Source organism: Bradysia coprophila, unplaced genomic scaffold, assembly GCF_014529535.1.
Source record: "Bradysia coprophila strain Holo2 unplaced genomic scaffold, BU_Bcop_v1 contig_324, whole genome shotgun sequence".
Classification (NCBI taxonomy): Eukaryota; Metazoa; Arthropoda; class Insecta; order Diptera; family Sciaridae; genus Bradysia; species Bradysia coprophila.
The window spans coordinates 2,207,705-2,232,883 of NW_023503584.1; the positions used below are offsets into that span (position 1 = coordinate 2,207,705).

At 35.9% G+C, this 25,179-nt stretch overlaps 3 protein-coding genes across 12 annotated transcripts in view; 2 read left to right on the plus strand and 1 right to left on the minus strand.

Annotated features, from left to right (window-relative positions):
• Window positions 1-6,705, plus strand: part of LOC119079410 — a 49,087-nt gene extending 42,382 nt beyond the window's left edge. For 3 of the 8 annotated variants that reach the window (XM_037187307.1, XM_037187301.1, XM_037187302.1), the window contains 11 exons: window positions 40-228; window positions 397-534; window positions 733-888; window positions 1,289-1,471; window positions 1,541-1,672; window positions 3,338-3,472; window positions 5,229-5,552; window positions 5,617-5,773; window positions 5,830-5,996; window positions 6,066-6,248; window positions 6,314-6,705. In XM_037187307.1, the coding sequence (XP_037043202.1) occupies window positions 40-228; window positions 397-534; window positions 733-888; window positions 1,289-1,471; window positions 1,541-1,672; window positions 3,338-3,472; window positions 5,229-5,552; window positions 5,617-5,773; window positions 5,830-5,996; window positions 6,066-6,248; window positions 6,314-6,501 (1,952 nt within the window). In that variant the 3' untranslated portion in view covers window positions 6,502-6,705. The remainder of the gene's footprint in view (window positions 1-39; window positions 229-396; window positions 535-732; window positions 889-1,288; window positions 1,472-1,540; window positions 1,673-3,337; window positions 3,473-5,228; window positions 5,553-5,616; window positions 5,774-5,829; window positions 5,997-6,065; window positions 6,249-6,313) is intronic. The other 5 variants (XM_037187304.1, XM_037187305.1, XM_037187306.1 and 2 more) reach the window with 3 other exon arrangements.
• Window positions 6,706-11,529: 4,824 nt separating this feature from the next.
• On the plus strand, window positions 11,530-24,159 carry LOC119079414 (putative homeodomain transcription factor). Of its 3 annotated transcripts, XM_037187317.1 has the most exons (14): window positions 11,530-11,752; window positions 11,837-12,149; window positions 18,936-19,009; window positions 19,081-19,220; window positions 19,290-19,504; window positions 19,711-19,889; window positions 19,946-20,630; window positions 20,693-21,092; window positions 21,160-21,338; window positions 21,400-21,620; window positions 21,681-21,810; window positions 21,875-22,132; window positions 22,198-22,275; window positions 22,355-24,159. In XM_037187317.1, exons 3-14 carry the CDS (start codon window positions 18,984-18,986, stop codon window positions 22,502-22,504), a joined length of 2,661 nt encoding a protein of 886 aa, XP_037043212.1. In that variant the 5' UTR covers window positions 11,530-11,752; window positions 11,837-12,149; window positions 18,936-18,983; the 3' UTR covers window positions 22,505-24,159. The 3 variants fall into 3 exon arrangements, with proteins under 3 accessions (XP_037043212.1, XP_037043211.1, XP_037043213.1); XM_037187316.1 differs by having other exon boundaries at window positions 11,530-12,149; XM_037187318.1 differs by lacking the exons at window positions 11,530-11,752; window positions 11,837-12,149 and adding an exon at window positions 15,909-16,043.
• LOC119079416 (PE-PGRS family protein PE_PGRS26-like) lies at window positions 14,634-16,131 on the minus strand. The gene is made up of 5 exons (XM_037187319.1): window positions 15,867-16,131; window positions 15,605-15,699; window positions 15,385-15,435; window positions 15,153-15,320; window positions 14,634-14,882 (listed from the first exon to the last, which is right to left on the minus strand). Exons 1-5 carry the CDS (start codon window positions 16,049-16,051, stop codon window positions 14,677-14,679), a joined length of 705 nt encoding a protein of 234 aa, XP_037043214.1. The 5' UTR covers window positions 16,052-16,131; the 3' UTR covers window positions 14,634-14,676.
• Window positions 24,160-25,179: the final 1,020 nt, after the last annotated feature.

Genomic DNA, 25,179 nt, shown 5'->3' on the forward strand with positions numbered 1-25,179 from the left:
ATTTCCCGTTTGAAATTCTAACGATTTATTAACGTGTAGTCAGCGACGACTGTAAACAATGTCCAAGAGTGTTGAGCGAAATCGAACATATTGATGACGAAGCTGATGGCGCCGGAATTAATTTCGTTAAAATCGATGACAAGAAAATGGCTAAAGAGTTCGGAGTCTTTGCATTGCCGGCAATTTTATTTTTCCGACAAAATTCGAAGGAGCCAGTTATCTATGCAGGTCAGTGGTGCTCAGGATAACATTACACCCAATATTCGAGAAAAAATTTCCTAACAAATTTTCGGAATTTTAGAAAATTTCAAGAAATTGCTGATGATCTTAAAGATTTTCAGATGTAATATTCTCGCCCCCTGTTTCCTACTAACGTATTTCTTTCCGAAAATAAAGGTGACTTATATGAAGAAGATCAAATTCTCAATTGGCTAATGACACAAAAGGATCCGGGTGGTGATGTTATCGAAGACATTGAAGGCGAACGACTCATCACTTTAATTGAAGAATCCGGATCGATGGCAGTCTATTTTTGTAAGTTTTCCTGTTGTTTCTACTTCCCTTTTATAAAGACATAGCTCATAGCTCAGCAAAGGTGGTAAGTTACTAATGAAATTTATAAATTGTCGCCGACGCCAGATTGATACTTAAGTTTCCATAGTTCAACATTTACTTTCCATGCTTCAGAAAATTTTTATTTTCGAAAATTTATGGCAAATGTATAAACTATAGGGAACAAGACATTTTGCGACATATGCAGTGCAAAAGCAATCAAAAAAACTCGCGTCAAAAAGGAACAAAAAGAAACAGCATCACCTTCGGTAGAAGGAGATCATCTTCGAGAAACTACGCCTCCACCCACACCACAACCACCACCAATCGAAGAGGGTATATTACCGAATAAACCCGCTTTCAAAATGCCACCACACTCAGTACTACTTCATTTATATGAAACGGAATGATCGAAAATAATTGGAATGCTATTCCAGTAGATAGAATCCTCTATACAAGAATGAGCTTTATATTGCACAAATTGCACAATGCACACACAAAACATCATTCTGCACTTATGATTCAACATAATTTTTTTTTTGTATATCCCTCACAGCTAGACGAAAAGCATTTTTGTAAATAGAGTTGATGAAGTTGCGTTACTTTCGTATTATTTTTAGATAAATCCATTCTAAAAACTTAACCAAAATTCGATGATTTCCACACCCCTTTAACATTTAAGTATGATCGCAAACCAATGTCACATCAATTCATTTCCATATTGATTGCGTTAAAGATGCCGATGATTGTGAACAATGCTCCAAAATACTCGATGAATTGGAGAATATTGACGACGATTGCGATCGCCACGGTATTACTTTTGTGAAAACAAAAGACTTTTCCGTAGCTGAACAGTATGGCGTACATGATTATCCGGCGCTGGTCTACTTCGAAGCCTCAATACCGAATGTGTTCGAAGGTTTTTTGATAAAAATGGAATTATTTTTTAGTTGGAACTTTTTACATTTTTCTTGAATACTTTTTGAAGGACACTTAAACGAGGAGGAGGAAGTGCTACAATGGTTAATTACGCAAAAAACTGAAGATCGAATCGAATTAATCACGCGACAAATGTTGGAAACTATGGTGGAAGACACCCAATATCTGGCCGTATATTTTTGTAAGTCAATACCAAAGTGTTGTTGCCTCGTTGAGTCAGTTACTACTTTTTTTTTTGTTATTTTTTTCCCCAATCACCTCGTGTGTTCTCCCCGAAATGATTTGATTTTGTTGAATATTTTTCACCCCGAGCTTGAAGTGTGACGATCCTCTAGCTGATCAAATATTAATTTTGGTATTTCCCTTTTTTTCACACACGAACAAACACTCATCATATCAAAGACAAACGAAACATGTAAACTTTTTGTAAGCGACAAGCGTATGACGATGTCATCATTATAATCTGTTACTACCTTTGTTTAAAATACTGTCTGAAGTTTAGAATTCTGCTACTTCGTTTGTGGTAGTATTCAAAACTATTCGATCATTGTGAGTTTTCGGTGTAAAGTTCAGTATTTGAGGAGTGCCATAAAAAACCAATGATACCGGATTTTCACTAAAGATGGTGTATTCGATAGATTGAACCTTGATCTTTAATATGTCACAGATGGAAAGCATATTAACAGTTTTACTATTTAAACTATTACTTCATTTGGTCGAAGATTTTCAAAGATTAATTTCAAAAATCTTTTACTTCATTTGTTTTGAAAATACTTTTTTGCTATATAATACCAGATTAGTCAGAACGTCTCGTTTACTATTGCTGTCGTTTTCAATAACAGATCTTCTCTTGTGAAAATCCGGTACCATTACGATTTTGGCTGCCATCTCAAAGTTTGACAATTTACACAGAAATGACATGGAGAACATTAGCTAGAAATATTCATTTACAACCAATTAATATTGTTGCAGTTTTGTTTTCAGAGATGTTCCGAAAAAATCCGAATTTTTTAATGATTTTTTTTAGAATTAAAATTTACAAAAATAAGCCTTGCTTCGACGTTAGACCGTAGGAACTCGTATACCTTTTGAGAATACATAAATTTGCGTCACAAATACTTAGTAGCAGTTGTTTTCTTAGTGAACTGCGAATTCCTACTCACGTATAAGATATTTCCTAAAAGTACATTCGCGATATAGTTTGCAATAAACGGCATAGTTCACTAGATAGTAACAGATTTCTCCTGAAAAAATGAAGATTTTTGAATCTTGGGGAATCGCAGCTGATGCTTCCCAACTTACCGACCGATTTCAGCAAATTTTTTCTGGTGTAAAACTCAAGATTTTAGAGATTTTTAAGGGTTTGGTAAATGGTCAGGCCAAAATGGTCAATTTTCGTTTCGGAACACAATTCAAGGTTTGGAAATAAAACTTCGAATTGTGTTGCTAAACCAAAAGTAACTCATTTTGGCGTGATTATGAACCTTTAAAACTACCAAATAGCCGGAAACAGTATATTGTGTAGTACTGGGCGTAGGTAAGTAACCCTAAGAGCTACCAAAATTTCGTGCTAAAGTTATGCGGAAATGAACACTTTGCAAAGAGTCATCAAAATAATGCGATGCTGATTGGAATGTAATCAGAGAACTCCCTCAGAAATCAGAATCACTTTTGGCTTTACTTCAAAAAAAAGAGTTAGACAGATAGGTTGTAGCACATACCTTCCATCGAATCAGCAATGATTTATCTGAATTGTATTTGATCAAAATTACACTTGAAAAAAACAAAACATATTTCCAATAATAAAACCATTCCAACACGTTGTTATATGTACCTTCCTTATCAGTGCCCGAAAATTACACATATCAACCAGCTTATTGCCGAAGTCTTTGTTCACCTATTCCAAAGAATTATTCGACAAAACAGGACTCAGTACTTGAATCAAATATGCTGCGCAAAAGAAAAGAGGTTGAAAACCAAGGTATATGATGTGTGTTTTGAGATATACATTAGTTAACCAATAAAATCATTAAGAAAATGCCTTTTTGCAGCATTATTGAAAAATTTGATTATTTAAATTTTTTTAATATAAATCGCTGTTGTATCCTCTCGAGAGGGCAGAGTTATGAATAACCGTTTAATTTAATGGTATTATTGTGGTCCAGCAGTTGAACGATTTGCTCTATCTGTATTGCATTCACATTATTCCAATTGTTGGGAACCACATTATCATGTAAATATATCATGCGATATCCGTGGTCATTCCGAAATGGATGGATGGGATTACTATTATAATTAATGGAATTAACGTTATATTTTCCCAATATTGGTAGATTGTGGTAATAACGGTAAAGTGGAAATATTTGTAAATGGAAAATTTCCATTGCTAAACCAAGAAATTCCGTTGCTGGAATACATTTTCCCATTCCTAAATTGATCACAGTACGCGTCAAAGTTCAAATTTAGAATTGCTGTTGCTATCACGACACAATTTATAAACGTTACAGACGGCTAGGCCAGTCTGGCTTCTTTCCAGTCTAAAAACTCTAAAAAGGAAGAAAATCAAAGTAAGGGGTACCTGGAATATTTCCTCACGTTGTGATGGATTGAACTTACCTTCCTCATTCCATATATAGGAATGGAGGCCAGGCCGATTGTTGACTGACTCTAACCCCAACCAAATTTGTGACACAATTGCCTCACTATCTTATACGTGTTTATACGGTTTTACCACTACCTCGTGGGTGTATGACTATGAAATTCGTGTAAACACGTATAAGACAGTGAAGTTACATGAGTGCCGTGCGACACAAATGTGGATGGAATTAACTGTAACTTATAACTATGGGTACTGTAACACAGTCAATTTGATCCATAATGAAGTTTCTTTATAATAAAACTCCAGAACATCCAAAAACTCTTTTTTGAAAATCAGGCCCATAACCTGTAACCGCTTTTAGTAAATTGTTGCTGTACAAAGCTATCATCATTTCAAGTAGGCATGTTCGATAATTCATTCGATTGATAAAATATCGATTATTTCCCTGGAATCGATTATCGATATTTTCAGAAAATCAATATCAATCGAATGTTTTATCGATAATCGATAAATATCGACTGAAAATCGATAAATATCGACTGATAATCGGCAAATATAGACTGATAATTCGATTTTCAGTGGATATTTGTTGATTATCAGTCGATATTTATCGATTATCGATAAAACATTCGATTGATATAGTATCGATTATTTGGAAATTTTATCATCGATTGATGATATTTTTCAGTGAACATGCCTAATTTCAAGAACAAAATCAAATTATCATTTTACTGTATGTCTGAAAGTCTAAATCGAAATTTGTATTGCCAAATGAAGCATGAAATAATCCAATTTTATCCAAAATTCGTAGACAAGCATGGTGGCAAAGCTCGCACTGTTGACGACCATCAATAATACCGTCTCTGCCATATTTTCCAGAAAATTGTAGCACACACACAAAATATCAATTTAACTTCCAATATTAACGAAGCGAATCTAATCAGTTGCGATTGACCTTGTTTTGGCCTTATTATTTACAAGACAAAAATAAAATTTTGTTCTGACTATTTTATTTGCTTTAATTTTATATTTTATTGTTCATCACCTCACAAAGAAAAATATGCGCTTCAAGTACAAACATTCAATTTGTCGACTACTAACTGCTTCGATACGAGATACGCCACAATTTCTATTTCAGATAAGCCAAAATGCAACATATGCGATGCAATACTCGAAGGATTGGAATTAATTGACGATGAATGCGACGTCTTTGGTATTCATATGGTCAAGATTCAGGACCCACAATTGGCGAAACGGTATTCTATCAAAACGTTCCCGGCATTGGTCTACTTCCGCAATGGCAATCCGTTGATCTTCGAAGGAGACATGCAAAACGAACAGTCCGTACTGGAATGGTTGATCGATGATGATAACAGGGAATTGGCTGACGAGATTGAGGAAGTGAATGATAGGATGCTGGAGAGGTTGTTGGACGAATCATCACTATTGGTTGTCTTTTTCTGTAAGTTCAGAGACGAAAATTTCTAAGCTAAGTTTTCCAATTGTCTCCTATGTTTTGCGTTAAGATGATGACGATTGTGCAGAATGTGAAGAAATCCTGGAAGAGCTCGAGGAAATCGATGGAGAAGCTGATATGTTTGGCATTGATTTTGTTAAAATCGCCAGCGCTGAAGCAGCGAAAAAGTATGAGGTTGTTAACATCCCATCACTGCTTTACTTCAGGTAGGTCGACAAAATTGTCTCGTATTTTACGTGGCTCAGCGATAATTTTGTAACAGAAAACAAGTTCCAATGCTGTACGATGGTGACCTCCATCAGCACGATAAAATTTTATCCTGGCTGACATCTCAAGATGTTTTTGAAATTAAAAATGAGATCGAAGAAGTGAACAGAAAAATGCTGGACAAGTTGTTGGAAGAGAACGAGTTTTTGACGGTCTATTTCTGTAAATATTATATCGATAAGGTCGCCAACAAGCGAAGAGTAACCTAAATTTTGTTTAAAATTTATTCAGACGAAAATGGTCATCCAGACAGTGATGTCGTGCTGGAAAAACTTGAAAACATTGACAGTGAAACCGATAATTTAGACATAACCTTTGTGAAAATGGCCGACTCTCGATATGCTAAGAAATGGGGTGTCACAAAACTCCCAGCTATTGTCTATTTCCGGAAACGTTTCCCCAGTATATTTAGAGGTAAGAGTTTTCAGTCATCTGTCTAAAATTTCGAACAAAGCTGTGAAACTTGGCCTCAATTTCAGGCGATCTAATGGTTGAGGAAGAGGTGCTAGAATGGCTGCGTAAAAATCGATTCAGACAACCCGAACTGAATATTTTCATGTACGCTCTGATAGCAATATCGATCGCATTTATTCTATATACAGCGTTTTTACTGCAATGTTTTAAGCCAACACCACCGCCACCACCTCAACATCCCAAACAACAATAACATGTTGTGTAGCATTATCAGCTATATATTTCTAAGACGAAACATTTGATTGACTATCTAGCTTAACTCATTCGGAAAGACTTACACGCATCCGGTTTCAAAATTGTGCCGACTTAACAATTTCACTGCGTCCTTGAAGATGATCTATAATCACCTATATAGATCATCTTCAAGGACGTTTGAAATGCCATAAACGTCAAAAAATCACACAAATGAACGAAACATTTAACGAAACTAAAGTGAGGCTACGTCTGAAAGTACCGTAACTTGAAGATGATCTATTGTTATGCTGGGGTACTGATCACACAATCTCTGTAGAAATGCAGCTGATGAAAATTTGGCACAATTTTGAAACGCGGACTAGATTTTAGACGCAACGACTCATTTACTTACTTGAACTTATCTTTCCGAATGACCGGTGCTAGATGTCGATTCTAAATGACTTGTGATTTTCGAATATTTTTGCCCTCTGTTTTCTACAGTTTAAACACTTTGAAAATGGGTTGGTATTGAGGGTTCAACCGAGTCCTTCTTTTGCGTTGGGTAGTTAGATAGACTAGTAGGACTCTTTGAAGCATTGTAAAATAAAATAAAATTTAAAAAATTAATTCGTTGTTTTGGTGCGTGAGTGCGCGCTCATCCCTTCACTAATCGAGTTTTAGATAAAAAAATTCAAATTTTCATTTGATTGATTTATAAACGAATCAAAACTAAGCTATCGATTTCTATTAAAACTTTAACTTCATAAATCCACATAACGAACCTTTTTGCGGACGGCTATGTTATCAAGGACCAACAGAAATAAGTAAAATTACCTCGGCCTAGCCTAGCATTCTTTTATATAGGAAAATGTATGGTAACAACTAATGAAGTACAAGATTTTCTATACAACACTAGCTTATCCTCTTAGGATTGGATGGAACATATTTGATTAATTATAGATATGATTGCGGTCTGCGAAAGGTTTAAAGATCAAGAATTTAGATTTAAAGTGAAAATCAATGTGCAGTGAGGAGGAGTTTAATTTAAAGCGACGTTAATTTTCTGCGTCTCCGAAAATGGAGACCTCATTCTGCTAGCGTTATTATTTTGTCCCAATTTTTTCTCAAGATTCCGGCTTGGGTCATCTCGAAATTTCGCATTGTAAAATAGCCCAGAAATTGTGCTACTTTTGTTGGAGTTTTTTTTTCTGAAGTACGCTCGAACCCTTTATGCCCTTGACTTCTACGCAAACTTCTTATTTCCCTCAGAAACAGGTCTTCACTTTATACACATGACAACAGAAAAGCAACCGATATGTTCGGTAAATCGAATCGCTTACAATTATTCAAAATGTGTAACTTCCGGTATTAAATATTTCTACGTTCAGCCTTCTCGACATTCTTGTAAACGATTTTCATTGGCGAAATTGCTTTCGTTTTGGTTTCAATTCAGTGACAAAATTTCGATGCTCTGTTTTACGACGGTTTCTGGAGATTAATTTGCTATAAAAAGACAAACTCATATTATGGGTCTCACAACTTATTCGTTTTTTTAGTTTTTTCTTCTTCTTCTTCTAGTAACCTCGACTCAATTGTCAGCCTTTCAGAAATAGCTTAACATCACTTATTGATAGCAACGGCATAAACAAACGACTAACCAATGTGGTTTTGTAAATGGTAAAGCTATTGTTAAACAAATCAAGCAAAAGATTTTGTATCGATGCACCTAGCATAGTAGATGTAGATAGTAGTATCATAATGCCTATGTCAAATAGAGAATCTTCTATTCTAATGGAATGACCTTAATTAAAACAGTGAAAAAATATGTAATTACATGGCCCACTGTTGTGACTTTCCACTCTATTTTTTTTATATTACTAAGCTTGGTGCATTGATGAAATGTTTATCGATTCCGCGATACGCTTGCCGTTTCTAAAAGGTTAATCAATATTCGCCCAAAATCGATATCTAGGCCTACTAAAAATATTGTGTTAATACTATAACTAATTTTAAAAGGATGTGTCTTGTTTTGCAAACAATCCGCAACAAAGACCATTTTCATCGGGCCTCCCGGATGCATTAAAAAGGGAAACACATTTAAAAATTAATTTAAAATTATGAAAGAAAAATTTATATTTAATTAAGCGAACGATTTTGAAGTATTTTTAATTGCATTATTGTAAAACATTTGTTTTTCGTTTTTCTTGTGTTTGTTTTCATTTTATATAATTTTATTTTGGTGTGTAAAACGCAACAACAATTTGCAGAGACAACAATTAGAAATCGTTTCAGTTTTTGTTTCGTAAAATTATGAAAATTGTGTAAAGTAAATGAAATTTTTTCTGTTTCCTTTTTTTATATCATTTCTGTGTAATAAATTTTTAATTATCTCAATTTCTTTTAATTCAAGAAACAAACTAAATTGCCAAAAATCGTCCATTGTATACATGTAATGTGCACGGAAATGAATAAGATTTTTTTTTATAAATCATTCATTTTTGTAGCATAACTGGAATAGAAGGATACATTGGAACTGCGAAATCAATCCTTTACATGAGGTAACAACTTTTTGATAAAAACCAATTCGCAAGCGGGTTTTTGAACAACAAATTTCGGTAACTGTCCTTTTGACAAGTGCAGAGTTTTTATATCCAATCCGATGGTGATTTCCTCATACGAAAATTATAAACTTGAACCGAAAATCCGTCCAAATGTATGGATCATTTTCGCAGGGGGCAAATTGCTATGCAATGGTCAACTTTCGCATGGGACAGGTAGTAAAAATTAGGATAGAGTGTTATGATGAAAGAGAAAGAAATATTTTGACAAGTACCCCAAGACAAGTTATAACAAACTGGTCTTCGGTCCTCTCGCTCGCATCATAACATGTTGAAAGAGAAGCAAATACTTTGACAAGTACCCCAAGGCAAGTTATATTTAACTAGTCGTCGGTCTTCTCAATCCGATCATAAAGCACTCTATTGGGAATTTCATTTTCGGTGAGTATCATCGCATTGACCTATATACCACCAGATTGCAACATTTTTCCTTTCCTGTAGTGATTTGACTAATTTTTGAACAGCCTCTGAACAGCCTCAGTAATTATTAGGAATAGTTATAATGAAAAACCGAATTGTGAAAGAAAAATGTAGACAAAAATTATTGGATTTATAAAAACCTTTTCCCACAAAAGCAGTAGTACATTGAATGAAAGACAAGGAGCAAAAGTAAAAAAATGCAGCCGAGTACGAAAGTTTCCGCGCCGAACGTATCTGAGTACGGTAGATTTTAGACAATTTTGCGAATTGTAGCCCGATCGGAGTGAGGGCCGCAAGTGAAAATGCGTAAAATAAACCGTCTATAACAGATGCGTATACAAATAAAAATTCCGTAATTTATGCCCAAGACATGAAATAGTACTTTTCCTAACTAGTGTTGAAATATAGCGCCTTCGTCGTTCATTTCCCACGCTGTTGAGAAAAAACGTTGTTCCTAACTTATGCTAAAAGTCTTTTTAATCGAATTCGTTAAAACAGCATTTTAGCATGCGTTAGGAAATAATTTTGTTACAAGTGATGAAAAGTTGCATTTTTCGGTACTAGTCTTAGAGTAATTGTAATTACTCTAAGGTACTAGTCGTAAGCTTGTCGACAAGCTTACGACGTGTACCGAAAAATTCAGCTTTCATCACGAGTCACAAACGACGATTTTTGTGCTTGAAAACTGAAATGAGACGAGACCACAACACCATTAACATAGAAATCACTCTAAAAAAATATATATGAAAATCCATTTTCGGCCGGAGAGAGCGTCCGAGAATGTACTTTCTTGGTTTTTAGTGTATTCGATTCCAGACCTCGCCTTCGGCTCTGTCTGGAAACTTCTCACACGCTAAAAGTCCTAGGTAGGAAATGTACTATTTCCTAACTACGGCAGAGTAAAATAAACCAGGCAGAAGCGGTTCATTTTCGAAACGTCAAATAAGGGACCTAATATACTGGATGAAAATGAACTCAAATGAACACTGACATAAATTGAAAAATTTTATTCGCAAAAAATATAGGGCTACTAGATTATTCAGGTCCCTTGTCAAACGTCCTAACGCATGATGGCATTTTTAGCCAATGAGAGGTTTCCAGCACGAACCGGAGGCGAGTTCTGGAATCGAATTCGCTAAAAAAAAACATTTAGCATAAGTTAGGAACAACGTTTTGTTTGTAGTGGGCCGGAAATGAGCGACGATGAGTGTCAACAAAAATGTTTTTAAAACCACGGCAGAGTAAAATAAACCAGGCAGGAGCGGTTCATTTTCGAAACGTCAAATAAGGGACCTAATACACTGGATGAAAATGAACTCAAATGAACACTGACATAAATTGAAAAATTTTATTCGCAAAAAATATAGGGCTACTAGATTGTTCAGGTCTCTTGTCAAACGTCCACTCCTGCCTGGTTAACTTTACTCTGCCGTGTTAAAACGAATCGATTTTGTTTCAATTTGTTAAAATCCATTGATGAAATAATGAAAGTAAAAATGTTTGCAAATACGTATGAAATGGACACCTTATCAGCTAGCTAAGAATCTATTTACACTTTATTTTATGAAGATAAAGCTTTGTCGAATTAAAAGCTCTATTGAAGGTACTGACCTTTTCGTCGTTTCCGTAGCATAGTCAACAACCTCTGAGAAACACAGCTGTTTCACAGCCATACGTTTCTTCAATATGGCACCACTCTGCTATTACGTTCACTTTATTATTTATTTTTGGTTATGTTGATATTTTGATAACGAAACTATTCAATGAAATGGAAATATCCAATGTTCTATGGCAGCATAATTGACATAAATACGAATACGGTGGGTAAAATATGATCAAATAGAAGAGATCTGAAGCTTTGTTAGAAATGTTTTTATTCAAAATTTATGGCGGGTGTACGAAACCTCAATGTGTTTGATGAGTGTAAATGTCACTTGCAAAAACAAAATTTCTCTCTTTCTCTCTCTCATTTTGTCAAAAAATCAGCTGGTTATAGCCTCGTATTTTTCGTAGATTTTAGTTGTGTTGTGCGGTGAAATGAACTTCATCGTCCGTTCGATACCTTGACTTTCTTTTTTTTTCACTCAATACAAATCGTTGCGAGGCATTGATAATCAAGCTTGAATTTACAAACAATTTCGTTTTGACTGCAAATGTGATTAATTGGGTGATATTTCCAAAATGTTTAAAGAAATCGCCGCACAAACGAGGTCATTCATTCGGTGAAAAATCGTATGCAAACAAAGAAGCTACTGAAACAGAATTTTCAAGTTTTTTTTTTTTAAACTTCGTTCTAATCAAATGTAACTTTTTCAGTGCTGTGCTGAAGTGAGAAAAAAAGGTGTAAAAATAACTTTTTGTTTATTTCGGTGTCTTGTGAGTTGTTGAGCTTGTTGTTACTGTTTCGCAAAACCAACCGAATTTCCATTTATATTTTTACGCGATACACCACAATTATGAGAGAGAATCAAGTGTTTTGTTCTGGGATGTTTTAAGTGTTGTGAAAATCGATATTTGAACTTGAATTTGCAAAGGAAAACAACATACATGAATTGTTGATTATGCGATATGTGCAGTTATATGTGTATCGTCTAGCAGAATTTTAACGCTCAAGTTAAACATAGTTTTGGTAAGTTTGAAATAAAAAAAACGTCGAGCAATTCGATATCAATTCGTGCTGAATTGGATTTCTTTTCTTCTTTACTTACATACAATTAGAATAGCTGTATCTACAGCTCTACACGTATCATTATAGTTTCGATTGAATTTGACCTTGGTCGCTACTATGCAAAAAATATGAAGAAGTGCGTGATATAACCACGGAACTCCCTTTTTCAGAAGCTAAAGCTGATCAATATATTTTGTCTCAGAGGAGGCAGATTGTGTCTTAGAAGAGGCAAATCGTGGCTTTTAGGCAATTTCTGAAAAGATTTTCACAAATTGTCTATTCACATTGTGTGGTTGTTTCACACCCAGAATTTGATTTAAGTTCGTTCCTGATTTTAAATTTATGTCTATGGCCTTATGTCAAATATCTCCTTGAACGGCTATTGCCTATATATTTTCCCAGAATTTTTCCCAGTCCAACTCGGGAAACGTTTACGAATGTACTGGTTGAAGGGAATTTATCTAACAAAATTTCCCAGTAGATGTAAGGCGAATTTTAATCTACGTCACGTTGCACTTCATTCAACATTCGATCCATCCATCAAAAAGATTGAGCGAAAATTTTAAAAGAAAATCAACGTCTAACATGGCATGAATGAAACAACTCCATAAGCTGAGCTAATTGTTATCATTTCGTATATTTTCTGTGCTAATAATTGGTTTAGTCTGATGATTACTTGTAACTGGGCAACCGTCTGTAAGTGTCTCTGAAATAAATAAATAATTGAAGAGTTTGCCGGTTCATAATTTAAGAATTTCGTTGAAAGAGTTTCGTTGGAATTGAGATCAACAATAATTTGTGAATATTTTTACGGATTTTTCCATTTTTTATTGAACAGTGATCAGATTAGATTAAGATTGAAATAGCAACAGAAAACGCATGCTGATTGTTCCCGAAACTGTTTCAAATGGCTAAATCTTCGTAGCCACCACAATTCAAGATGACAAAAATTTCTCAAAGGATCACTAATCTTTCATCTTGAGCATTTTCAGCCTATTCGTTTTTTTTCCTTATAAACTTTCCGCAACTTTCAGACCTTTCAGAAATGGCAAGTGTACCACCTCGACGCTTATGTAAAGCGATTTGGTCTGTAGAAATGCGATCATCCGAAAGCAATTAGTTTTGAAATGTTTTTTGTTTGTGTACTGGCTTCATCATTAGTGGAGCCACCACACGTTCTGTCAGGTGTAAGTGACAAATTGCTTCGAGTGATTTTCCAGTGGAATTTTTTATATGTGCCCAGTAAGGTATTCGACCCTAAAAGCCAAAACCACTTTCAAAAAAATTCTTCGAAGCTTGTGTGGCTAGTGTGAGGTGATCAAAAACCGAAAACATACGCTTTTCTTAATAAGGAAGATAATTACATGTACTTCCGGAGGAAAATAGGGTCTTATTGGGTTTAAAATTCATCCACACTGAGATATGTGCAGTTTTCAACCAAGAAAAAAAACTGAAAACTTACACTTTTCTTACAGAAATTTTCTCAAGGTGCACGTAACGTACATGGTCGTGTGAAATATGAGATATGAGAAGTTGAAATGTTTAAGTGCTCATATTTCATCGTAGATGGTAGCAAACTCTAAGACTCTACTTCCCCTGAAAGTACATGCAATTACCTTTCTAATGACACCACACACGACCCTGTACGGCACGTGTAACTGAAGAAATTCCTGTAAGAAAAGTGCATGTTTTCGGTTTTTGATCACCTCCGCCCAGCCACACAAGCTTCGAAGAATTTTTTTGAAAGTCGTGTTGGCTTCTAGAAGGGTCGAATACCTTTCTGGGCACATTTATAAAATTCCACTGAAAAATGCGTCCGATTACGGCCGGTTGCTTTTCAAAAGAATCCCTCTTCACGAAAGTCCCATTAAAATGGAATAACAATTAATCCAGTACTACGTATGTAACTGTAACATACAGTGGGATTGTAAATAAAATGCTAAACATTTAGGAGCCAATTAATTTGCCGACAACGTGTCTTATGCTATGAGTCATTTTACGCAATCTCTAGACTATGTACATAGATTTATTATAGCAGATTGCATCCTATCTCCAAACACACGTATGCGATGTTTGCAGTACAAATTCTAAAAACATGAATAGGAAAATCATATCCAGAGCTGTTAGTATCAATAAAATGGTCGAACGAAGCCAGAGAGTTTTCAAGGGATTTGGGCAGAAGAATGTTTAAAGTAACGGGTGAGTCCACAGTTTGGCTATTCAAAGAGGAATTGAATCAGGAATTGAATATAGAAAAAAAATTGTTTGAGATCTGAAATTCTTTTTTGGAACCACTTTGCCTTTAGTTGACATTTCATCGTCATAGATAATTGTCGTGTCAAAAGAAAAAGCGATTGCTATTTTGTTAAGGAAATACTTTTCCTCAACATCACATTTTATTTTTCAATTTTAATCGATTGGGGTTTAGTATCCCCACTAGTTTAGATCATTTATGCAGACCATTAGATTTAGTTTGCAATAAACAATTTTAAACTGCTTTGCCAGAATCGCAAGAACAAACATTTGAACCGGCTGGGGGTGCACAAGGTATTCCATTCTGTCCTGGAGCTCCAGCTTCACCTCCTGCTCCACCAGCTAAACCACCAACACCACCTGCTGCTCCAGCTTTACCATTATAGCCTCCGTTTCCTCCGTTTCCACCGGCTCCACCTGCACCATGTTTGAAATCAGCACCTATGTATGACGCAAAAGCCCAAAAAGAGAGGAAACAATTAAAGTCTGCGACAACTGAACATGTTATTAAAAAAAATGAAATTGAGAAATTGTAGCCGATTAGCTGAAATTAATAACTTAACAGTATTGGCAAGAAGTGTTTTTACAAATCTTTGCAAAAAGATCAATCTATAAAAGATCAGAGAAAAATGATTGTATCGAAAAGTGAACTTTTTGGCCCAAGACTTTTGTCTGTACTGTAAAGAAGAATTTCTATTTTGTCAAGCTTACCTGCTGCTGCACCTCCAGCACCACCATTTCCACCACCTCCTGCGGCACCACCGGTTTGTCCTTGACCACAGCCTCCTGCGCCACCTGCACCACCATTTGCTCCATTTCCATTTGTACCTTTTCCTGCACCTCCATCTCCTCCAACACCTCCTAAACCACCAGCTCCAGCTAATAATCAAACGAATAATTTTGGTAAATACAGAAGTGAATAATTCCAAAAAATTTAATTTACCCATTGTTCCGGATGCTCCACCTGCACCACCTGCTCCGCCAGCTCCAGCAGCTTTAGGAAATCATAAGGATCATTAAAACGTTTATTCAATTCGAATATTTTTGTCTTTCCATTCTATTTCTTTTCTTGTGATTTGATTTTTTTAAATCTCTAAACTAAACTCCGTGCTCAAGCAATGGCTCAAGTGAAACATGATAAAAATAATGAAGTTAACGCTTACGTTTAGAATCTGTAGCGTCACCACCTTTTCCACCGACTCCTCCAATACCACCGGCAGCAGCTCCATCTCCATTGCCACCACGTCCACCAGGGCATCTGAATCATTAAAATTGTATTTTATTAAATCAAATAAAAATGATCGTGCCGTTTCAAAAATGATCGCAATGAAAAGATAATTTCCTTAGCGATCAAATCTTATTCTAAGAATTTCATCGGTTCGAAGTTCGAATTCTTCCCAAATTTTATTGTAGTTAATAATTTACCCTGGACATCCAGGTGCGCCAGCCTTTCCGACACCACCAACTCCTCCTGCAGCTGCACTACCCTTTGCTGCATCTTTACCGTCTACGAGACTGTTATCACAAGCTTCACATTCATCTGCTGCTGAGACATAGAATCCAGCAATAGACAATACTAGTAAATATGTTGTCAACTTTGAGGTGAACATGTTGCAATTTAAATTTCAAAATTTAGTAAAAAACTCTAGTAAACGTTAGGTAAAACAAAACCAAGTGATTTGAGTTAAAATGAAAATTGTATGGCTTTTATAAGTAAAAATTTAGAACTTTTAGCAACAACAACTTTAATCATGCGATAAAAAAAAGTTTATTAATTTTATTTTCTGTACATCTTAAAGGTGCATAAAGATTATTCCAGATACGAAGTGTGTTGATGATGCTCATTAATGGTATTGACTTTACGGAAAAAAAAAGTTTCAATAACAAAACAACACATTCTCCGACTAAATTAAATTAAATTAATATTTATTTTAAGTATTTTGACAAATTAATGTATATGGTAAAGGATTTCGGAATAACTTTATGGTGACTCATGTACATGGCACATGTACATGATAGGTTCCATGCCCATATGCCCAAATTGTTGAAGTTCTGAAAGTTAATATTTTTCTAAGAGTAACTCAATAGTAGATTACGTACCTGGTGGTAAATTTTTATTTTGACAAGTTTGAAGTTTGCGTAGAGTCCCGAAGGCGAGTGAAGTAATCAGACAGGTCAAGATAATAACAATTACGTTCTACATTTTACATGTTGAAGGAATGTAAATGCGTTTTTGCTATGTAAAAGATACGAAATCTAAAACTTTAACTTCCGAATAGTGAAATAAATATTATGCACCTATGTCCCAATGTTTATTTTGACGATTTGGTGATTGTGATCCCAAGCCGAAGGCGCATCTCTTGCCTAAAAAAACATTTATCACTCGGTTGTATAAATAACTGTTTCTGCCTACTCAATTTTTAAGTAATAGTTATTGATGACATCGAATGCAAAGTACTTTATTAGGCTCTAGAGGCCAAAGGTCGTGTGTACACATCGTCAGCCTAATAAAGTACTTTTCTCCAAGATTCATACAACGTTTTATGCAACAGAGGCATCTAAATTTCACAATTTTCGATCATTATGATGCTGAGTTGCATAAATAACTATTTTTTAAATTTGTCATTATATTCGTACAAACAAGAAAATGTTGCAGAGCTCCCACTCATCCCAAAATCATTTAAAACTTCGATATTTCTTACTTAGAGTCAGATTTGTATCATTCTTCATATCAAAACAGCCGTACAAAACAAATAGCAAGTGTACTACAAAGTAAAACCAAAGCAAGTGTAACAAAAAACTCACTTTGTAGTCCTGCGGCCAACATTACAAAATGTCGCTTTATGTTACGTACCTGATTGCAAAGAAAAATGTATGCGATTAATAGTCGCTTTATCATTCGAACATTTACAAAGCAATCGAAAAAGTCTTTTTACTATGCTGGTGCATGTAATAAGGCTATTACATGTATAGGCAATAACCTTTACATCACTCGCATAGTAAAACGTCGTACTACACACGGAAAATAAAGTGATATCTCGTATCACGATGAGTAAAAGTACGTCGGGCTGCCGCCCTCGGGTACTTTTTCTCATCTGGATACGAGATATCACTTTACTTCCCTTGCATAGTAATGTACTATTCTGTATACGTGAGAGTGTATTGGTGAGCTGTGATATGAATCGGTCGGTAGGGAAAGTAAACGGTCGAGAAGGAAAGTAACGGTTGGGAAGGAATGCACCAACACACTCTTACTATTACAGAAAAATATCTTTCAAAATACCCCAATACACACTCGATGTGTGTTTTCGCTTGGGCTTCGCCTGCGCGTGCACACACATCTTGTGTGTATTAAGGTATGTTGAAATATACTATTACTTCATTTCTTTTAACATCCCGTTTTCTGAGTGGTTTACCTGACGAGATTTCAACTCGAAACCTCCTGTACTCTAATCGACTATCTTACCACTGCTATAATTTGTTCGTAATCCCAGCGTAGCTTAATTTGAACTAAAATGGGGATTAAAATGCAAATTGCGAGATGGCAACATCTCACTACCTCACTACAGTCAGAGGCAGTGAAATTTCAACATACATTTTCTACAGCTGTTTTTCAATCAAAACTAGTTATACGTCTTCATACGGATCAACAGTATAAGCAAGTATAAAAAGTTTTGATTGGATGTGTCGATCAGCTGAACTGAAAAACAGCTGTAGCAAATTCATGCTGAATTTCACTACCTCTGACTGTATTTTGCTTTTCATTTTTATATTTTTCTGTAGTTTCTCACTATTCAGAAACTCTATAACCATTTAAATTCAGAAACGTCTGTTTTCCTATAGTTGACAGCTAAAATTGGTTTTCTTTCCAACTTCAATCTTGAAATTCTCTATCTCTATATCTATACTATCTTTACTGGTAGTATCTTTACATAATTCATTGTTAATAATCTTTAAAAACTAACTTCAAATTTTTATGCTAAGCTAATAAAGCATCGGTAGTCCCATTGAAACATTTTAAGACCAAATTAATGTCAGTTTTAATTACACAACCGTATCTTGCTCGTAAATCGCGTTCGAACTAAATTAACACAAAAGTGTGATTTTAAGTCAATTAAATTATTAACGGAAAATTCTTAGCAACAGTATCATCGCTCCATTCACAATATTATTGTTTTGACCTATTTATAATCCCTGCAGGAATTACATTTCTTTTCAATTTTTAGAGAATACTTTAAATCTAATCCAGAAAGTAATCCCCACCAACGTAAAAATTGTAATCCCATATTTTTATCTGTGTAAGTGCGATCTCTTCTATGGTAAAACTAAAGAAGTACAAGATTCATTAACAATCCATTAAACGACAAGTTTTGTCACTATATACGGTGATACCAATGCCATTTATTAAACGTTAAGTTGCGTAATAATGGAAACAAATTCCGAAAAAAATGAAAATTTTTATTATTTTTTTAAATCACGAAACTTATATTTCAGATAACAGATAACCATCATTGCCAAGCAGTCGCTGATAAGTGTTTTATCATGAAATTGGATAAAATCGTAGCATGGTAAGCTAATTTTTGACAGTCAAATGAGGAATCCACCGATTCACGGTCGGAATTTGATTTACTTCTTCTAGGTATCAGAAGAAAATCAGCACATACGACAAACAACAATGGGAAAAGACGGTAGAACAGCGTATATTAAGCGGATTCATTCATGTTCCGCTGAAAAATACAAAACTAAAAACTGAGCTGATAGATGTAGATCTAGTACGAGGTAAATACAATCAATCTTTCGACAGTCGACCTGGACAGAGAAAATATTTTTCTAAACGCTTTTCTACAGGTTCATCATTTCCTAAAGCTAAGCCAAAACAGACTTTATTGACTGTGCTACGGTTAGCTGTGTTACGATTATTTTTGTTACCTATCTATGCTCGGTGGTGGGTGGAGCAGACATCGCCGAAAATATTCATTTTTCTCCTTGCTTTGTATGTTCTCCAACTGTTCAATTGGGGCATATACAGCTACAACATTCATCGAACCGATTTTGAGGCAGAGGTAGGTCGAAGGGTGTGTATGAATGTGATAGCTAATTCGTCAGAATCAATACAATGAGATATATAAAAGCAAGGTCGATATGATTAGACTCGTACGGGGTATGCGGAAAATACTCCGAAAATCTATTGGATCATCTGATGGATTTGCGATCTAATTTCAAACTTTTATTTTGATTGTGCTGATTGAATGTGTGACCTTTGTTTCAGCATATTGTATCTATAACAGATCTAATCATTCCAAATGCGTTGAGCTTACTGCTATCTATCATTCACTCACAAATTGTGGCGACTGCCTGCACTAGAAGTACGAATAATAAGGGGAAACCATCGTTGCATCCAAGAAAGACGAAACGTGGTAGAGATAGACGACGGCGGAAGTTGACGAGGTAAATGCCGATTTATAAACGAAAATAATCAAATTTTCACCTCCAATGACCTCCAGGGTTCGTTCCAACTACGACGCGAAATCCAACATAAGCAATGATGTTGTGGACGTGTCCGTACCCTTTAGCACCGTTTTTGGGCTGAAACAAAACTTTAAATTAATCAACTTGAGCAACCAATCGTTGAACATAAATCCTAGTAATGAAAAGACTATGCAAATTGGATCTGATGAATTAGCTGTAAGCCGTAGCACCCACGAATTGGCAGCAACCGAATCGGTGGATGTTACACAAATGAAATGTGATACGAGTAATATTCAACGAATAAGTTCCACCGAATCTCCAACAGGACTGAGAAAGCGAAATGTTAACTGGAATGTGCCGATTCGAAGCCGTTCGTTAACAAACAAGCAAATGGTTGGAGAGAAATTCGGTCAGCCTCAAGTCAACAGTTATGATTTGAATGCATCGAAATTAGATGAAGGTAAAGAGGAACCGCAAGTTGTTCAACCGGATGAAGTTGGACAATTAGCTGGAATTGTGGATGAGACTATTCGAAGAGAACCGGCTGTGGATGACGACGGTTTTGAAAGTTTAAATGGGAAAAGTTCTAGTGGTGAAGACAATGCAGTAACATCGACGGTATTGTTAAGTGAAGTAACAGGAGAGTCATCAAGGAACATCTCGAATGTAGATTCAAAGGACATCTCTGATGTCTGCCCAGTAGCATCCGATACTTCTGTGGTGAGATAAATGCAATAGATTTCAATTGAAACCAATTTCGCAATAAATTGTTAATGTTTCAGCCCAGCCAAAGTCAATCAGTGAAGAAACTAAGCAGTGAAGTAGTTAATGACGACGCAAACATCCCCATCCAGAAAACGAGTCCTAAACCTCTCCATTTGGACATACAAATGCCCGATAAATTTACAAATTTCAAAAAGAATCGTACGGCCAGTGTCAATGATAGCACGGATACTGATGAAGAAGGCGACGATGACATCCTCTCTTCTCCAACGAATCCACAATTGACCGAGGCTACTACATCGGCAACCGAATGGCTCGGAATTACAACGAACAGTGAAGAGTGTTCGTACAGTTCGGAATACGATCATTCGGATTCGCAACTGGACCAATCGGAAAACGGCGGAGAATTTGACTTTGCACCGGCGTACCTACTGAATCCGGGCGGTACAGGTGACAGAAGTAATTGATTCGTTTAACAGTGACAGAGTTCGATTGTTTTGTTAATGAAACGAATATGTTCAATTAGTCAGCTGCACCATATGGCACCGCAAGGAAACGAAAAAGGCCGAGATGTCGGTGCTGGATATTTCATCGGCCATCATAGACAATGTTGAAGCTATGCCAGAGACGTGCGATTACGTTTATATTGGTCTCACATTCAGCATTTTGTTATCGTTGGTTCCTGCGTTCTGTCGGCTTTGTGAGGTAAGATGGAAATCTGGTCTATGAAAGACAGCTGCGTTTCACCGATCCATTCTAATTTCAGGCTGCGCTCACTTCGACAAACTCATCTGAAATAAATATCCTCGACATCCCTGTGATTGTGTTCGAGAAGGCATCGTTTTCGTGCATTACCATCATGAAATTTGCATTTGGCGATCAAATTTGGGAGAAATTGATTTTGATCATCGGTTTTGTGCTGCGATTCTGTCTGACTTTTCTGTACTTCTTTCTGCTAGCCGTGGCCGAGCGCACTTTCAAGCAGAGGTTCGTTTAAAATTGTTGACACGAAATTTCGATTTATTTTCACTCAGAAACTTCATTTAGATTCTTGTATGCGAAGCTGTTCTCACATCTGACGTCTAGCCGGCGAGCGAAGAAATCGGAAGTGCCGCACTTTCGTTTGAACAAAGTTCGAAACATTAAAATTTGGCTCAGCGTACGATCTTATTTGAAGGTTAGTCGCGACAATCACTCTGTGATCGACATAAGAACCATTTTTTTGTTAAATTAATTTCCAGAGACGCGGACCACAACGATCTGTCGATGTCATTGTTTCAGCCGCATTCATTTTGGCTCTTCTGTTTCTTGGATTTTTAAGCGCCGAATGGCTTAACGATTCCGTTCAGTTGCACTCGCAATACAACTTGGAGGCACTGATTTGGTCGTGTGCTCTGGGTTGTTTTCTGATGCGATTTATGACACTGGGAACGAAAATCAATCGAAAATATCGCAGCATTTCTGTCCTAATTACAGAGCAAATCAATTTGTATCTTCAGGTGAGTGTTTTTACACCGCTGGGAGTTGAGGAGCCACACTTCAATGTGTTATTATACCGTTACAGATTGAACAGAAGCCGCACAAGAAAGATGAATTGATGGTGTCGAACAGTGTACTGAAATTGGCCGCCGATTTGTTGAAGGTTCGTTGTCCGTTAGAATGTTTATTTTTAAAGTGGACGACTAATTATCCTCTCTCTCATTCTATCCTCAAAAACATAGGAACTCGAATCACCGTTCAAAATATCCGGACTCAATGCCAATCCATACCTGTATACAACGGTCAAAGTTGTAATCCTGTCCGCGTTATCCGGTGTTCTCAGTGAAATGTTAGGTTTTAAACTGAAATTACACAAAATTCAGATAAAATAGAATTACGCAACTCGGTCGGCTATGAATTTATCGCATGTGACGAGATTTATTGGAATTTTGAAATAAATTGGACTGTGGAACACTGAGACCGCATCGAGTTGTCGATTCATTTTTTTTTAAATATTGTCAGTTGATTCGATGATTGGAACATAAACTTTATTCTGGTCGGTAGGTTTCGGCTTCGTCTGCTCAAGATGCTATGTGTCAGTTTGATTTGGTGTGACGAAATTTTGCTTTACTTGCATTCTTAAAGTCCAGTTAAAGTGTCTAGAGTCATTGTGGTCTTATGACACGTTCGCCTTTTACATCTCCTTCAACTATTTTGTTTCATTTCATTTGAATATACCAGAATGATCAGAATGTAAAGTGGCTACAGACGCCATATTTGCATTGACGACTGTAACGAATTTTAAGGGCATCGGTGCGATAAGTCTCCTAGGGTTGCTCCTCTTATTTCTGGCCTCGGTTACTACTAGGTTTTTCCGATGCTAATTACTGTGTTAGAAGATAACACTGGAACTTGTTAGGAGAAATGAGAACAATAAAGTGTCTTTCGTCTAGTCACAGGAGCCCTGGCTCCCCGAGGTCCATGATAACTTGGTATTTTTAGCCCAGCCTAACTTTGCTTTGTGGAGCCAAATATAGTATCACAAGGACACCAGTACTAGTAAGAGACACCAAAAATAGAGGACCAAAGTTATCTGTTAGCACAGTGACTAGCATCGGAAAACGCTGCAAGTTACCGAGCCTAGAAATATATGTAGAAAGCTTTCGTGAGACCAAAAACTTCGGATATTTTAAACTGTCGAAGCCAACAACTACCTAATCTCGTCAACCTTTCGCAGACATATCGATGAGGATAGTTATCGAGTCTGTAACTTCAGTTGATCTAACAACAAATTTTAAGGTTCCGTAGTCCAATTTACACAACAAAAATCATCCAAATAAAATTCTCTGAAAATGTCCAGTAGTTGTTCCGACAGCTGTGAGGGTAATATAAAATTTAAGTAACAAGTACCTTAGTAAATGTACCTAGTACCGATTTAACGTAAAACGAAACACATAAACAAACATCCTGTAAATCTATATATATATTCTTCTACACGTTTCCAAAGTAAAATTCTTAGTCCATTTGTACCGCCGCGCCGCAATAATCAATTTTTAGAATAAAATTTCATTCATTTCGGTAGATCTTGTTTTCGGTAATTTATTTTTCTTCCTTTCTTAGACTTGTTTTTATGTAAGAACGGTTCAGTTTTGCACAATTTTTGCGACTTCCGTTTTCGTCGTTTTATTGTTATTTAAAAGTATTTTCTTAACTTAAACACAAACTCACGAAACTCAAGTGAATAAATGAATTTTCCATCGTTTATATATTAGGACAGATTCGTTTAATCATAACAAAAATACGTATTAGACGCCCATCAGGCACAGTGGCAAAGTGCTAATATATATAATTGATAATGTAGAACCCGTCACTAAAAGTTTTAGTCTAAAACCTTTTCGAATCGGCAGAAAATTTAGCTAATTTGTAATTTGACTGGATTAGTGTTACTGTAGTATTTGATTGTGGTTAATGTAATATATTGAGTTCAATTCGCTTTACGTTTTATTGAATCAAACAACAAATAAATGAATAAAAACGATTAAAATGATCAGAAATGGATTTTGTATTTAGAAGTTGTTTTATGACCTGTGGTGGTCTTAAAGAACGAGTGGTTTCTTCGTGATCGCCTGCTCCACAGCCACAGCAAAGCACCTTTGGCCACAGCCGTAGCGCCACATCCAAAAACAGCTGCGTCAGATGATGGATACGTGAAGAGAGAGTTGTCCACTACATGTGAGATTTTCACCTTTGTTGTGTCAGTGACGAAAGGCACGAAAAAATGGTCGTCGTACACTTTACACGCTGCATGCATCGAAAACCGTACTTTTCGAGCACTACCTGTGACACCTTTAGCATGTAAAATCCATTACATAACTCAGGATGTAAAAATGAAAAGTCTCACTTTAGTCTCGGCTTCGTCTCGGATCAACAAAATTCAAGCGATAGCTCTACTTTCTATTTTCATCAACTTTGCTTTTGACTTTTTTGGGATGTACCAGAACTAACGTTAAATCTTGGTTATGCCTTTAATACCATCAAGGTTACAACTGATACTCAAAGCACCTACCTAGAGTAGGAGAATATTGTCTATGTCAAATAAAGCAGAAGTTTTTACTCTGATCCAACGAACTTCAGTTATATGACACACTGTCAAGTTTCAGTACCCTATTTAATCGTATAATCGCATATACATAGTGTGTACACTGTCGTGGTATACTCCTTCATCTTTGTTTCTGTTACAATTTGCTCTTTAACAGATCCCTTCTCTTAAAATTTTACAAGAAGATAGGCATGTGATGCTGCTTTATGTAAGATACTTTATAGATTTATATTTCTGCATTTCAAGGCTATTTTATAGCCCTCTAAATCCTACAGTTAAAGGCAAACTGCCACTAACGGCTATTCATCTGTTATCGATAACAACGACAACAATAATGACAAGCTCTGTGTGATATGGTCCTTTATGTATAGTAAAATGCATGTTAAAAATATTGAAGTACAAGATTTGAAATCAACCGATTAAAAATATTTTGATTGATGGAAGTAATAGATTCGATAATATGATCAC

Coding starts and splice junctions, on each gene's coding strand:
- LOC119079416 (XM_037187319.1), bottom strand. CDS start 16,051: ATGTTCACCTCAAAGTTGACAACATATTTACTAGTATTGTCTATTGCT. Junction 15,700..15,866: donor GGCGCACCTGGATGTCCAGG/GTAAATTATTAA, acceptor TTAATGATTCAG/ATGCCCTGGTGGACGTGGTG. Junction 15,436..15,604: donor TGACGCTACAGATTCTAAAC/GTAAGCGTTAAC, acceptor GATTTCCTAAAG/CTGCTGGAGCTGGCGGAGCA.
- LOC119079414 (XM_037187316.1), top strand. CDS start 18,984: ATGAAATTGGATAAAATCGTAGCATG. Junction 21,621..21,680: donor GAGCGCACTTTCAAGCAGAG/GTTCGTTTAAAA, acceptor AACTTCATTTAG/ATTCTTGTATGCGAAGCTGT. Junction 21,811..21,874: donor GCGTACGATCTTATTTGAAG/GTTAGTCGCGAC, acceptor ATTAATTTCCAG/AGACGCGGACCACAACGATC.